Genomic DNA, 16,022 nt, shown 5'->3' on the forward strand with positions numbered 1-16,022 from the left:
GTTCTTAGTGCTAGTCCAAATTGATTCTGAACTCACCATCGAATGTGAACCACTGAAAATTTCTCATCAATCCATTTTACTTACTGTACTTCTCACAGTGCCTACAGAGCTCACTCCTCTAAGGTCAAGCTGCATTCCACATGCAATGGGATCAATTTAACCATGCAATTTTAACTTCCTGTCAACCCTGAAGCTGACATGACTGGAGCCATATTGGAGCTTCAGTGTTGCCAAATTGGAGTTGAGGGAGAGGGGGATTAGAGATACAGGGGTTTATGTAGCCAAAACAAAATACTTTCTCTCGAGAATCAAGGACATTCTCACACCTGGAGAATGGAGGACTGAAGTCACCAGATGACCAGACAGCATCTTGATTGGATCATGTGACTGTTTGAGGTTGTGGAAAAACTTTCTCTTTTAACTAAGTGAAAAATGCGGGAAACTTTAGAGTCAGTTTTCAACAGATACATGCCAATATGATATTTCCAATAAAGCTATTATTTGAGGAATCTACCTGCCTCAGAGTTTGCTTACTATGGATCTATTACTTGGAATCTTGACACTAACTTTATTATCTCTTGCCTGGATTGCTGTAGTATTTAACCATTCTTGGTGAAAGAACTCTCAGTCTCCTACTAGTTCCACAAGAGTAGAAGCTCCAAGTCTGTATATTGCACAGAGAACAAATAGTCTAAATGACATCTCTTTCCTTCTATGAAGTGGCTTTGCAGCAGCTGAAACAGTCTTACTGGGCTCCAGCAAGGACAACTCAGCTGAAAGGGTTCCTAACCTTTCCAAAACCCATATCCTACATAGTACTTATTTTAAGTCACCTCTTCCCCAAATTAAAAGCTTTTATTCACTTCTGAAAAGATTTCCCTCATTTGCAGCATGACTATTCTGCTTATCTGTATAGCTCAGGGTACAGCAGAAGCATCTTAGCTAGCTCTAAGTGCTTCCCTGAAGGCAAGGATGCATTATGAACCATCCAGATTTTTTTAGGCACCCAAGTCTTCTAGTGTCAGAACAGCAGAATGTTGCTTGCAACATGTTTAGCTTTCAAGAATGGACTGAGCTATTTCACAACAGACTTTTAGTTAATGTAAGACAAAGAAAGATGTGCTTTCACAGCTAGAGTGGGAGACCTATTTAATCATTTTCCCCAGTGAAAAGAACCCACAGATCATCTTCTGAATTAAATGTAAAAGGAAAGATTCACGAGAAGAGGAGGCAAATTTAATCTAGGAAAGTCTCTATAAATTTGTCACAGTGCAAGTTTAGAAAGCCAGCATTGTTGCCCAGTTCAATAAGCATGACTCTGCCTTTACATTTGTTTCTACTTTTGTATCTATCAGACCTTTTTTTAGGAAGAAAAATTACTGTTCCTATTTCACCTACCTTAATGACTGGAACAAAAACCCAGGATCCTGACTGTGTACTTTTCCCCTTGCTGCCAATTCTTGCTTCTCTGAAGGGCAGAGGGCTCACCTGGTTCAGAACACTCAGCTTCAGAGGACAGGACATAACAATGGGAAGCTCTGGCAATCGGCAGCCTTTAAAGCATTATCTAGAACAGGAATGTCAAACTCACAACCCATGGGCTGGATGCGTCACGCGCTGGCCATGCCCATCCCCCTTGTTTTAGCAAAGGGGGAAAAAGTCATGATACATCATGTCAAGACAATGTGACACCACAAGTTTGACACCCCTGACCTAGAAGAACACCCTCATGATGGGGATTGTTTCTCAGTTCCTAATGATTTCACCTCACTGCCAGATCAGCAGTGTCAACAGCAGGAAACATATGCTAATGGAAGCATTTGTTTGGTGTCTCATCCAAAAGGAGACAGCAATACCTTCCTTTCCTTCCTTTCTCCAACATCCACTTACTATAAAAAATGTCAAGAGCTACACTGTGCTAAAGATTGTGCTAATGCTTTGACTACACAAAGTGAGATATGTTGTGGCCTGCTAGCGGGCTGACATCAGAGTTAGACAATGAGGTTGGGGAGGAACATGGACCAATCCTGGAGGCTGGGGAAGGCTTGGATGAGGATTCTGTGTCAGAGGCAGAGATGGGGCCAAGGCCCTCTGGCAGTTCTCAGCTGCCTTCGGAGCCAGACAGCAATGAGGCAGAGGAACAGCTGGAGCCTGTTCCCAGTGTGCGCGTGTGCAGAGCTGTCAGAAGAAAAGAATAGCTAAGAAATCAGGGTCGACTTGGGAATAAAGCCACAGGCGGACGGTGAATGGCCCTTCCCATAGGAAATAAAAGAGGAGCAAAGGGAGAGTGAGCTTTTGCAGGAAACAATCCGTTCATTCGTTCTTCATTCATTCATTTATTTCAGGACTGTAAATATCTGCTGTGAATCTCAGAGACTCTGTGCAAAATGTTTCCTTGCACAGCACTGCATTTGGAAAATATTTACATGGCAGCTTTCCAACCTAGATAAGTTTGTGGTCATAAATTCACCTTTGAAAGACTGTTACCAGGCTTTTGCTGATTGTGAACGAGAGGAATTCACATTTGTTTATAAAAGGGGTTTTGTCGGGACCAGGCATCTACTCCGTACTTTTTGGGGAAGCCTAGATCAGAACAAGATAGAATTGAATCACAGGCTATTCATTCTGTATTTCCTATCTAAGGTCCTTCTCTCTCTCACTCAAGTAAGTCGTGAAAGAAACATGGAACCATTTCCCCAACAGGTAGTACCCAACTTAGTGTCTTCCATATGTTCTGAAATCTTATATCCAAGAATCCTAACTATATGTATTCTGAAAAGTGTAGTAAAAACATAAACAGGGACCAGGATGCTGATCTTTTACAAAATGATCCAAGCCACATGCTAAGATTCAGTTCGGTTCTCATTTTTTTGCCAGTTGAGAAAGAGTAAATTAAGACAGTAAAACTACATTGAGATTAATTTAGTGTTGCTTGTCTAAACACTAGCTTATCTTGTGAATGCAGCATTCCATTGTTACACTGAAGGTTAGATTTCACAGCAATGCCAGCTGATAGAAGAGTCATCTGCAACGCCTCCAAACTGAACTATTGTTTTTTTACTTTTCTAAAGCATCTTCCTACAATTTACATAGGACTACTATTAATCAATCTAGTTGCTACGTGTTTTAGAAGAGAGAGTCTCTTCAGCCCTGCCAGGTCTTTGTAGGAATCGTGCTTAGAAAGGTGAAGCAGCAGTATTGCAGTCCTGACAACGGCACCTAGTGGAACCAGCTGATAAATGTCAGGGACTAAACCAGTGGATTGTTCTCTCTTCCCTGCCTGCAAGAGTGACAGCCCTCATTCTGCTGCAGAAAGTCATCCTTCAAGCCCTCTGTCTGTTCCTAGGCATGAGCTGATCTACTTTAAAAAAAAAGTTTTATTTTTTTCTTTCCATACACATTCACAAATATATAGTTGCAAGAAAAAGTATGTGAACCCCTTGGGATTATGTGGAGTTTTGAATGAATTGGTCATAAAATGTGCTCTGAACTTCATCTAAGTCACAACAATAGAAAAATACAGTCTGTTGAAAATAATACTACACAAACATTAGATGTTGCCATGGTTTAATTGCACATAACATGTAAACATTCACAGTGCAGGGAGGAAAAAGTATGTGAACCCTTGGACTTAATAACTGGTTGACCCTCCTTTGGCAGCAATAACCTCAACCAAACGTTTCTTGTAGTTGCAGATCAGACCTGCACAACGATCTGGAGTAATTGTGGACCACTCCTCTTCACAAAACTGTTTCAGTGTAGCAATATTCTTGGGATGTCTGGTGTGAATCGCTCTCCTAAGGTCATGCCACAGCATTTCAATCGGGTTGAGGTCAGGACTCTGACTGGGCCACTCCAGAGCGCATATTCTGTGCTGTTGAAGCCATTTTTGTGTTGACTTACTTGTACGCTTTGGGTCATTATCCTGTTGCATCACCCATCCCCTGCGGAGCTTCAGTTGGCAGACAGATGGTCGTATGTTTTCCTGCAAAATGTCTTGATAATCTCTGGAATTCATTTTCCCATCAATGACAACAATCTGTCCAGGCCCTGAGGCAGCAAAGCAGCCCCAAACCATGATGCTCCCTCCACCATGTTTTACAGTGGGGATAAGATTTTGATGTTGGTGTGCTGTGCCTTTTTTTCTCCACACATAGTATTGTGTGTCTTTCCCAAACAACTCAATTTTGATTTCATCTGTCCACAGTATATTTCGCCAATAGTGCTGTGGAACATCCAGGTGCTCTTTTGCAAACTTCAAACATGCTGCAATATTTTTTTTTTGGGACAGCAATGGCTTCCTCGTGGTGTCCTCCCATGTACTCCATTCTTGTTTAATGTTTTCCTTATTGTAGATGTGTCAACAAAAATGTTAGCATGTGCCAGAGATTTCTATAGGTCTTTAGCTGACACTCTAGGATTCTTCTTTACCTCATGAAGCATTCTGCACTGTGCTCTTGCAGTCATTTTTACAGGATGACCACACCTAGGGAGAGTAGCAAGAGTGCTAAACTTTCTCCATTTGTAGACAGTCTGTCTTACCGTGGACACATGAACATCAAGGCTTTTGGAGATACTTTTGTAACCCTTTCCAGCTTCATGCAAGTCAACAATTCTTGATCGTAGGTCTTCTGAGAGCTCTTTTCTGCGAGGCATGGTTCACATCAGACAGTGCTTCTTGAAACCAGTAAACCCACAACAGGTGTGTGTTTTTAAAGGGCAGAACAGCTGTCAGCAACACATCCAATATCATCACACTGATTGGAGTCAAGGTTGGCTCACTCCTGGCTCCAATTAGCTCTTGGAGACGTCATTAGGCTAGGGGCTCACATACTTTTTCCTCCCTGCACTGTGAATGTTTACATGTTATGTGCAATTAAACCATGGCAACATCTAATGTTTGTGTAGTATTAGTTTCAGCAGACTGTGTTTGTCTATTGTTGTGACTTAGATGAAGTTCAGAGCACATTTTATGACCAATTCATGCAAAACTCCATGAAATCCCAAGGGGTTCACGTATTTTTTCTTGCAACTGTACATACTCGTATTTACTATTAACATTTATCTGTTGACTTCTAACATTTATCACGATCTGCTTAAAAATATAAAAAACACAATTGGGATCGCTTTCTTGCCACCCCACATCTCCATCTTATTTTGCAACAACCCTACTCCTTCCTTCCTTCCTTATTCCCTTCTCTACCTTCTATTTTCCTCCTCTCCTTCCCCTTTTCTTCTTCCCCTCCCTCCCCCCCACTCCTGCTCTCTTCTTCTCCTTCACGAGCTGATTCTACTTAATTGTAACCAATTAAGATGGAATTTGCACCAGGTAAAATCTTTGGCTGTATCTATTACAATCTATTTTAGGGGTGACTTCTAGATGGGCATATATATATGTTAGATCTTTAGTAGTAATATGGGAAATTCTGTCTTAGTTTCTTACCTATACTGGGCCTGGAAATGATTCTGCACAAAGCTTTGGCCCTTGGGAGGCTGAACAGTTGCTTGGGCATTTCCACTGGTGGAGTTCTCTTCCTGTCCAGATGGTGGCTGTGGAAGAAACCAAGACAGAAATTGAATAACAGGAAACATACCTGTTAGCGCTAAAACTCCACTCTGTAGAAACTCTTTGCCATCTTAACTAGGCTACCAGGTTTTACGCTACTAGCAAGAAACTGCTGTACTCCAGATCTGGTAGAAATATTTGGTAAATCACTGTTTGATAAGAAATAGTCAATCTCAACAGTCAATTTTTGTTTGTTTTTTCTTCTCTCTCTCTTTCCATTGTTTTTTTTTTCATTGCTTCATACCTTCTCTCTTTCAATAGGAAAAATCTGCTCCAAAGAAGGGGGAGATCTACCTGAATGTCATGTTTGAAAACTGTCAAATTTAAATATTCCAGTAGAGTTTTTAAAATACATATGTGCCCACACATATGAATATGTTCTACAAATTATCCTAAATAAGTGAGTGGGTACAGCAATTTAATTACCAGTTTAAAATATTCAATGCTATTTCTTTCTCTCCACCAAAGAAATAATAAGCAAGCTGAATACTGCATGCAAGACATTGACAGACTTGTGGCTGGCTAGGACAACTGGTATATTTAGTTATGCATCTTTGCTATGGTTTATGGCTCTATAAATAAGCAACCTTGATATGGCCACACCCAGAGATAATCTCTTTTTAGTTAATACTTTTTTAACCTTTTTCTTGATCCCCAAATGTAAGGTGTATCTTCCAAGGCATTGCAAGTCATGGCATTCATCTAAACCTATTTATAATGCCTGAAGGGAGCGCAATGTTTCAGTGGTTAAAGATGCTGAATTTGAGACCTGAGTGCCATCCTACATGGTGAGCTTCTGTTCTTGCCCCAGCTCCTGCCAACCTAGCAGTTTGAAAGCATGCAAATGCAAGTAGATAAATAGGTACCACTTTGGTGGGTAGATAACAGCATTCTGTGCAGCTCGACATGCAGTAATGTTGGCTACATGACCACAGAAATGTTTTCCGGCCACACTAGCTGCCTTGGCTAAGAAATAGGGATGAGCACCACCTCCTAGAGTCAGAATCAGCTGGACAGGGAAAACCTTTACCTTTATCTATAATGCCTTGGTTAACACTCATATAAACTTCTTTGCTTTCATTTGTCAACTTCTAATCTCCTTAGACATCAAACATCCCATTATTCTGCATTTTCCTCATGTATATGATGTGAGTACTTTCCTCTGTAAAATTAGAAGCTGCCTATTTTCTCCTATTCACAGATTTGAAGATTTATGTTGAACCAAGTATAAATGTAGAACAGAATTTGTTGTCCATACTACAAAGGAAATGTGCTAAAAGGAAGTTTGTGAAAGAGACAAATTGCCCTATGGTTTCAGGGGAAAATATTTGCCTACGAGTCCTTCTTTATTAATAGAATAAATTATACGACTGTGAGTAAAAGCAACCTTTCCCATTTGTATCCAGGGCTAGGAGAGGGATTTTTACATTGTCCAATTGGTATGCGGCTGCTTCCGCTCCCAAATTATTTTGACACAGTTGACCCTTCTATTTGCAGCAATAGCATATGCATGTATAAGCCAGCTACCACCATTAAAATGCTGGTCCACTGGCACAGGAATTAAGGATGCAATCCAGATATCGGATGTGGTTGCTTCCTGCTATGACTTAGACTTTGATTTTTTAAAACATCACCAGTACCTAAAATAGCAACACATGAATTGGATCTTAGTGACCTCACATGCCAAGGTCTATGCTGTTCTTCCCATTAAGACAAAGGAGAATAATCTTTTAATGGGGTTCTTAAATGTAGCAAGATGAAGAGAAAAGAATGCAGGGTGCCATTAATCAGGCTATTTAGGCTGTCTGTAAAAGCAAAGGAGTGGATGACTCTTGACATGCAAAGAAAAACAGGCAAGAGCACAGAAGTTCTCTGGCTAATAAATTTTCTAACATTGTTTATGCTAAAACAGGCTGTGGTTGATATATTCAGAACAGTTTTTAACATTGTAAGCCAATTCTTTTTCTGCAACAGCTATATACAGTTGTGCAAAAATTTAGGCATATCTGGCCAAATTGCATGAATCTATGTAAGAAGAAGCCAACACAATTTCTAGCATCTACAGAGTTAATCATAATATCTTTCCCCAAACATCCAAAACCTATATGCTGTTGCTCACAGATTCAAAAAAGAACACTCAGAATATAGCAGAAATTGGAGCATCATTCTAGTTGATTCAGAGATACTTTTTTTCATTGTACTGTAGAGTTGTTAATAAGACTCCAGAAGTTGATTGATTTATTAGGCCTAGGGTACCATTAGCCTGGCAATGACAACTTCACAAGTGAACAAATACTTTGATCTTTCTAAACTCTCAATCTACTTGAGCAACTGCAGGCTTCTCTAAACAGCTGTCTGAGAATTTAAAAAGAAAAATCATTCACTCTTTGGGAGGGGGGAGTTATTAAAAACCCCTAAATGCTTTCAGCTAGAAATTTCAACGTATTAAAAATGGAAATTACTGACAGTTAAAAATATGGATACTCCTCTACTTCCCCCCTCCCTAAAAAATGAATTCCAATTTGCTGCAAAACTGAGACAAGTAAATCGCATCCACCTTTTGTTATTCATAATCCACAGAGCAGGCACTTTGTGTTTGATGTATGATTTAACATAGTCTTGTAAATAATAAAACATGAAAATGGTGTGGACATAATTATGGGTACCTCTTAGAAGTTAAAAGACATTATTGGATTTTAGTGATCCCTCCAGTAGACTATTTGCTTTAATTAGCATCACGAGTGTCTTCAATCACATAATCAGTCACTGAGCTTATGTGAATGGAGAAAAAGTGTTCAGGCGTTTTGGGTCACTGTGTGCAGCGAACATGGACAAGAAAAAGAAAAGCAGAAAATAAAAAAGGTAATAGCAAAGCATAGTAAAGGCTACAAAACCATCTTCAAAGAGTTTCATGTTCATTATGCATGGCTGATCTCATGGGCAATGTTCCCTCTAATTTTTTTTCAGTGTGAGCGGAAAAGTATAGTGTTTGAGCGGCACATTTTCATGCCTGAGCACCTGAATTTTTTTCACAGATGTCACCTAAGACAACAACGAAATCAGTGTTATTTGAAACTCAAAGTTATGTTTATTCAAGGTGCCCGCTTAATTAAAAGTGTTATATAATATCAGTATCACTTAACAACGGTCCTGCTTAGCGACCAAAATGTTGGCTCAGAAATTCTGGCATTGAAGCACGCAAGTCTTAAAGCTGTCAAGTTACAAGACCCTTGCACCCCTAACCCTTTAGGAAAAAAAACCCCAGGGGTCTTCAAACCTGACAGCTTTAAGCCTTGCTGACTCCCAGAATTCCTCCTCCAGTCATGTTGCAGCAACGTCATCTGCGTGGATCTGCTCCATCTTCGGTTTTTTTCACAGGAGGCAGGGCTGCTGCTGAAGATGCCAACGAGCCCCCACCGCCACTAGAATATGCATTTGTTTAGCATGACATAGAATAGTCTTTCAACCAGAAGTATGGAATAAAAGAGAGACTGATAAATATTAAAAAAAATAAAACCAAAAAGCAGCTATTTATTTGAGTTCTAGATAAACATTTAGTTCAGATTTAATAGTGTTTCAGAGATGTGGCTGTCAGCTATTTGTGTATGTATGTTATTATTATGGAAGGTTAGATGAGATTTCACCAACATTATTCACCCCTGATTAATGCATTCATTCTAATAATCGAGTCTGACTCTGAATTACAAATCTATGTCTGAAGAATCTGGGTTAAGTTTTGGATTGGAAATTTGGGGAACATGAAAGTTTATGCATAATTTTTATAATTTTTTCATTGGGTCTTAATAATGATTTTATTCATTTGGGATTTTTTTCATAGGCTTAACACAGCTCTAATTTTGTCATTAGGAGCAATGTAACATTGGCCACTAATGTATTGTATACAGGTTGCCTTAGAAGGCAATACCTTTTGTATAGTAGGAACTTAAGATAGGCAGACTTCATACAGATAAACAATTGAGAAATATTGTTCTTTTTAAAAAGCAGTGTTAATTGCTGCACCTTTCTCATATTAAGTATATTAGCTCAAGTTCATGTTAGGAAAAACTTTCAGTCTTAAAGGTTTGGTGAGGAGAAATCCAAAAATTCTTTTAAAGAATTTAAATTAAATTTGAGGCTACCTCTGCTTTCGCTCTCCCTCCCTCAGTTGTGCAGCAGCGGCAGCAGCAGCTCTCAGCCTATGGCGGCAGCGTCACGCAGGCTGTGGAAGGAGGAGGAGGGGGAGGAGGAGGAGGGAACCAAAGAGAGGCTTTTACCGGGTCTGCGCCCCACAGCCAGGATCGTCCTTGCGCCTCAAGCCACGTTTCTTCCTGCAAAGCCCTTCGGGCAACCCGAGAGTTCCGCTTGACGCCAGAAGGGCTTTGCAGGAAGAAACGCGGCTTGAGGCGCAAGGACGGTCCTGGCTGTGGGGCGCAGACTCAGCAAAAGCCTCTCTTTGGTTCCCTCCTCCTCCCCCTCCTTCCACAGCCTGTGTGACGCTGCCGCCCAGGCTGAGAGCTGCCGCTGAAACAAGTTTGGGGAGGTCCTTTGCAGGCGGCCAGTTCTAGCCGCCTGCAAAGGACTTCCCCACGTTTGCTTTGAAAGAAACCTCTGCGCGGCAGTTAGAAACCTCTGCGCGGGGGTTTCTTGCCATGTGCGCAGCCGCGCACCTTAGAGGGAACAGTGCTCATGGGTCCATGGGAACATAGCCAACCTCCTTGAATGTAGCCACAAAAAGAAAAGTGATCCCAACTGAAAAGAATAGTTCAAATGGTAGAGGAGGAACTAAGGAAAACTTCCAAAACGATACTGGCTGAGCTCTAAGATCAAGGTACACCAGTATCAAATCACCATCTGTTGCTATCTGATTGAAAGTGGCCTCTGCAGTAGAAGACTCAAGAAAAACACATTTCTGAAAAACACAAAAGACCAAAAAAGCCAGACTAGAGTTTGCTAAAGTGCATGTTGTTAAGCCACAGTCCTCCTTTGAACAGGTGAAAGAAAATTAAAGCTTGTTCATACGTCAAATAAGAACTATATTCACTGAAAAAATAATGCTTTTAAAGAAAAGAATTCTATCCCTACTGAGAAACATAGAAGATGCTCCATAATTTTATGGAGTTACTTTGCTGTGTAGGAAGTTAGCACCCACCTTTCTCCTAAGAAAATGAAATATTCTAGGAAATATTAAAAAGGAAGAATATTATATTTTTCCTAAAGGAGAAACATGTTTCTAAAGACAAACTCAGAGCATCAGCTCCCTGCCCTCCCCCGCACCAGCAGATATTTTGGTGCCAACCTATCTACAAGACAAAGGCTGGGCCAGCTTATCTACAACACAAAAGGCACTCAGGACATGATAGGATAAGCCCACAAGGCACCTGGGGAGATTACATCACCCAGCAAGATTCAACCAAATTTGGGACTCTACAAAGTTACCCCTGCATGGCCCCATGGGAGTCTGACAACCAATCAGAATACATTTCTTTCACAGGAACAGGAAGCTCCAAGGCGGGGCCCAGGAGAGGGTATAAATCTCTCTCCCTCTTTCACCCATTTGTTCTTTTTTGCCCAGGACCTCAAACCATGTGGTCCTGTCCACCATTAAACCATCTTTCCAAGCAGTCCCCATGTTTCCAGTTTCTTTCTTCCCACTTGGAACTGAATCCAGATGGACATTTCTTCCAACAGTTTGCCTCTAGCACTGGGTGCCTTTAAAATAACCTGCTAAAAAGTTTAGCTGGCATTGGAACACTTGTCCACAGCCTCACAGTTTAATATTGCTTACAAAACAATGATCTGCATGAGACAAGGATTTTTTTTTATTCAACCTCACCACAAAAATAATGATCTAAAGTATGCAACAAAACAGAAAAAACCCTGACAAGCCTGAAATGCTTTAGAAAAAAGAGTTTTGGACTAATAAAACAAAAACTGAATTGTTCAGCAATAATAATGCAAGGTACCTATGGATAAAAAAAGATGAAGCATTTCATTTTGCCATCTAATATGCTCTGGGGCTGTATGGTGGAAGGTAGAATGGATCCAATTAAATATCATATTCTGGAAGCTTGTGCTCCTAAAAATGAAGCTGAAGAAAGGCTGCGCATTTCAGAAAGACAAAAATTGGAAACATGCTTCCAAATCTACCATGAAATACTGAAAAGAAAGATAAAGGTTGGAATAGCCTTTATCTTTCTCCAGATTTGAATACTGCTGTTAATTGTAAAGAGACCTCAAACATGCAAGAAAACCAAAGAATATTTCTGAATTAGAAGAATTCTTCAAGGAAAGTAGAAAAACAAAATTCAAAAGCAAGAACAGTAAGATAATTAGCTGACTAAACTTGTTATAAAGAACTGACTGAATATGTGTCCAAACTTAGGTGCCTGGTATAATCACTATTCTTTCATTATGAATCTGTAAACAAATACATAAATAGAAGTTTAACTTTGTTACCATGTAGAAGTGGTGTAGGCTTCTATTCCCTTAGGGCAGTGATGGGCAACCTTTTTGGCGTGGTGTGTCAAAAATCGGCAAAAAATCGAGCATAACTTGCGTTGTGTGTCACTTTGACAAAAACATAATTTTGCACAATTTATTGTTGCTGCTAATGGCGCTCACAGTTCCCGTTGGCACTCCGCTGTTCCCTGCTGTGGTGCGGTCGTAACCGACAGTCCCAGGAGTAGACTCTCTGTGCCGGCCTGACTGGAGAGAGCCGCGCACTGTTCCCGTGCTCCTCTCCTGCGGGTCCTCCCTCGCCGCGCTGATGACGTGTGTGCGCACGGCACCCACGCCTTACCAGCAGCCCCTGCGCTCAGAAAGGGGCGGCGGCGATACAGTAAGTGAGTGTGGGCGGGGGAGATCACACGTCCCCCCCCCCGGTTCCTCCAGCACAGATTCTTTCATCCTCGGCGGCCGTGCAGGAGCCGAGGATGAATCGCATGAAATCCTGTGCGTGTCACCCCAAATGGCTACGCGTGTCAGCACTGACACGCGTGTCATAGGTTCGCCATCACTGCCTTAGGGACTCGTTACTACATATAATTTGATCATGGGTGCCTAAATTTTGCTTGCATCTGTATTGTAGATGCAGATAAGTTCCTTTCTTACATCTGTTGAATTCCAGATTGGAAAAACAAAATGTATGAATCAGATACTATTTTTCAGGGAGATGAGAACTGATCTTTTAGGCCTGAAGTAGAGCGGGCTGGATGTTGGCGTACATGCAATTAAAATAAAAGCCTATTTTAATGTAACTAAGGCTAAGGCTTATAATCCTATAAACTTTCCAAATGCCCTGTCTTGTTTCAATTATATTAGTGTTAAGTACCGGGTCAAAGAAGCAGTGTTGTATTAAGGTTTTATCGAGATAGCAACAGTGCACCCAAACATGTGCACATAGGAGCATTTAAACTGAAGTAACATGGTTTTACATGGTAAACTGTTTCAACCATGTCCATCTTATTTAAATGGCTTTCAGCCTTTTCCATACACACATAATTCATGTATTTGCAGCTTCCATTAGATTAGACCAGGGCTTTCAAACTCCTGGCCCCCGGGCCGGATGCATCACTAAACCGGACCATGCCCACATCCGGTTTAGTGAAAGGGGGAAAAGTCCCTTAATATCACATGACGCCACCATAGCAACATGAATTTGACACCCCTGATCTAGACTATATTGAAGACAGCAACTTTCAAAGAACAAATAGCATTAGCCAAGGCCAGCCTGGCTGGGAATTCTCGGGAGTAGTTGCCATCAAGTTGGTGAAGATAGTTGGTGAAATAAAATTCAATAACCTATTATTATCCCTAATTATAGGTTCAACTGAAATAACTATCTCTCTTTTCCAAAATTCCAAAGACTGGAAAGACAAGAAGGCGCCCTCCATCCTCCTATTTTATAAAAGCCCTTAGCTTTAGAATTCCTGTACTGCAGGAATAGTCATCAAGTAACTACTTAATGAAACAAGAAAATGAGCTATCGTTACTGATCATAGCAATCTAAAAGGGCCTGTGGAGGTGATGATATAAGACGTACTTCTATCCCACATTCCATAGCCACAATTTGCTCTTAAGCTCAAAGCAAAGAAGTACAGAGCAAGCATGAACAAATGTGATCGTCATTGACCATACCTAATAGCCATATAATGCACGCTCCCACCTCTATGATATAATATCCTGAGATATCTTATTACTCATAAAATGTTTTGAGAAACTGCTCCAACCTTTTGAGGACTGTCAGCATATTGGAATTTTATTCTTTTGAGCCAACAAAAAGAGCACAGATAGGTAAGGCTAGCTAGCCACAGCAAATATTTTACAAAAAGACAAGTGGGTGAAACTAAAATCAAAGAAATTTAGTCAAGAATCTCATTATACAGCAGAGATGAAATGGATTATTTTACCTAATTATGAATCACTATGTCTCTAATCAAGAACTCTGTTTTTTGTGCACTGTACCCAAAAGAGGCACAACAGCTATTCGTTTTATTCATTTGTTTCAAACAAAATATCATACAAATGTTTAACCTTCTGTCATGAACCCATTTTCTCTGCAACATCCCACCTCAGCCTCAGCCTTCCCATTCTTTTTATCATGTTAAAGCAAGCCATGCCCATTGCATCAGGCCACCTTCTGCTCCATGTTCAAGCATCCATCCTTACTAGGTACTGGCAACAGACCCTCTATTAAATCTTTTTTTAAAGGTTCTGGTTTATTTTTATTTTTTGAACAGTGAGGAGTCTTTCAATATAAATACTGATTGTTAGCAACTTCCAGGCTGCATCAAGTCAAACACGACTAGAAAAATTATACCCCCATGGAAATTCACAATGCGAGAATATGTAACATTTATTGAAGAAATTTGGGAAGCTAGAAAATAACTGTGTTTCTTTTTCCAAACAAAGCTTTTTATTTTTTGTTATACAATTAAAACAGTGTGAAAAGGTTTTTCCCCTTTAACATTTTCACATATACATAATTCATTTTACATTATATTTCCATTTACAATTTTAGCCGTATTATTTTCTTCCCATATTTTCCAACTTTTAATTTTTATTATATGCATAAACAATGTCATTTTTATCCCTTTAGAAATAAACCAAATTTATCATTTTATTTCCATTTATTTTCTATAAGTAACATATATTTTCAAATTCAGTTTTTTATATTTTATTTTATTTTACTTAATTAATTTGCACAATTAATAATATTAGTATAGTTCACTCACATCTTAATTAGCTACATACCATTGCCATGATTAACATATTTCATTTTATTTTACTAATCCCCTGTTCCTGGATTCCCCACCCCACACCCCTCTTTTTCTTCTTTTTATATGTATTATATCTTTTCTTCTGAATCTTTTCTATCATTTTTCGATAAATTGTTTGGATAACCCTCCCAAGGATTTTTCTTTTTCACTTCCTATTATTTCACTCTTTTTTCCCGACTAATTTCTTTTTGGAATACCATTTTCCTTTTTTCTTGTGTTTCTTTTTCCTTCCTGCACTGCATAAGAGACAATTTGGGCCCCTCTTCTGAGCAACATAACCTGTTTCTGCCAGTCTTCATTTTTACTATGGTCAGATTTTTCTATTTTTTTGAAATACACTGTATGAAAACTTAAGACTTACACTAATCCATCATCATTATTTCTAAAATAATGACCACTGCAACACCCAGATTCATTCTATAAGGGAGATGAATGGTTTCTAACTATGGATGGATGGATGGATGGATGGATGGATGGATGGATGGATGGATGGATGGATAGAGAAAGAGAGGGAGGGTGGGAGGGAGGGAGAATTTAGAATATAGTTAGCAGACATAGGAAATCAATACTTTGCTTCAAAGCACAGCTAACCATTTGAAAATAACACATAAAGTTAAAGAAAGTTAATCTTAAACACATTAGACAGCAAGAACTGTCTACGAATATAGTAATTCCTATGAGCATTCCATTACTTTCATTCTACAATGATGACCACAGATTGCTAGACTGCTAGACTATCTAAACAATTGTTTTTCAAGGTTTTCTCAAGTACAGGAGCAGCCTAAGCAGTTCTAGTATTTAAACCTGGAACCTATGTTAGTGAACTATAATTTCTGGTAGTTCCAACCAGCCTAAGATTTACAGAGAGTTATAGTTCAGCAGCATCTGAAGGATCACATTTCCTGACCTCTGATCTAACTTAAAAGTGGATGACATCAAGCATTTACTTTTGAATTTTCAGGCTAAAAGGATATCCATAACACAAAAAAAAAGAGAAGAAAAGAATAGCATGAACTCTCCTACTTCACAAAGTAAGTCATCCAAACTCATGAATCTGGAAGCAGTTCCTGGAAAGTATTCAAGAGACAAAACTTTTATGGACTAAGGCCAGTGTAACTGAAATTCCAGTGAGCACTGTTTTTTAAAACAAAGAATGTGTTTTAGGAAAATCATTAAGA

The 16,022-nt window shown here is 39.6% G+C and overlaps 1 protein-coding gene across 1 annotated transcript in view; it reads right to left on the bottom strand.

Annotated features, from left to right (window-relative positions):
• USP43 (ubiquitin specific peptidase 43) overlaps positions 1 to 16,022 on the bottom strand; it is a 119,160-nt gene that overhangs the window by 64,152 nt on the left and 38,986 nt on the right. Inside the window, exon 3 of the mRNA XM_032208626.1 lies at positions 5,444 to 5,550. Coding sequence (XP_032064517.1) covers positions 5,444 to 5,550 — 107 coding nt within the window. The remainder of the gene's footprint in view (positions 1 to 5,443; positions 5,551 to 16,022) is intronic.

This window comes from Thamnophis elegans, chromosome 2 (genome assembly GCF_009769535.1).
Source record: "Thamnophis elegans isolate rThaEle1 chromosome 2, rThaEle1.pri, whole genome shotgun sequence".
Taxonomy (NCBI): domain Eukaryota; kingdom Metazoa; phylum Chordata; class Lepidosauria; order Squamata; family Colubridae; genus Thamnophis; species Thamnophis elegans.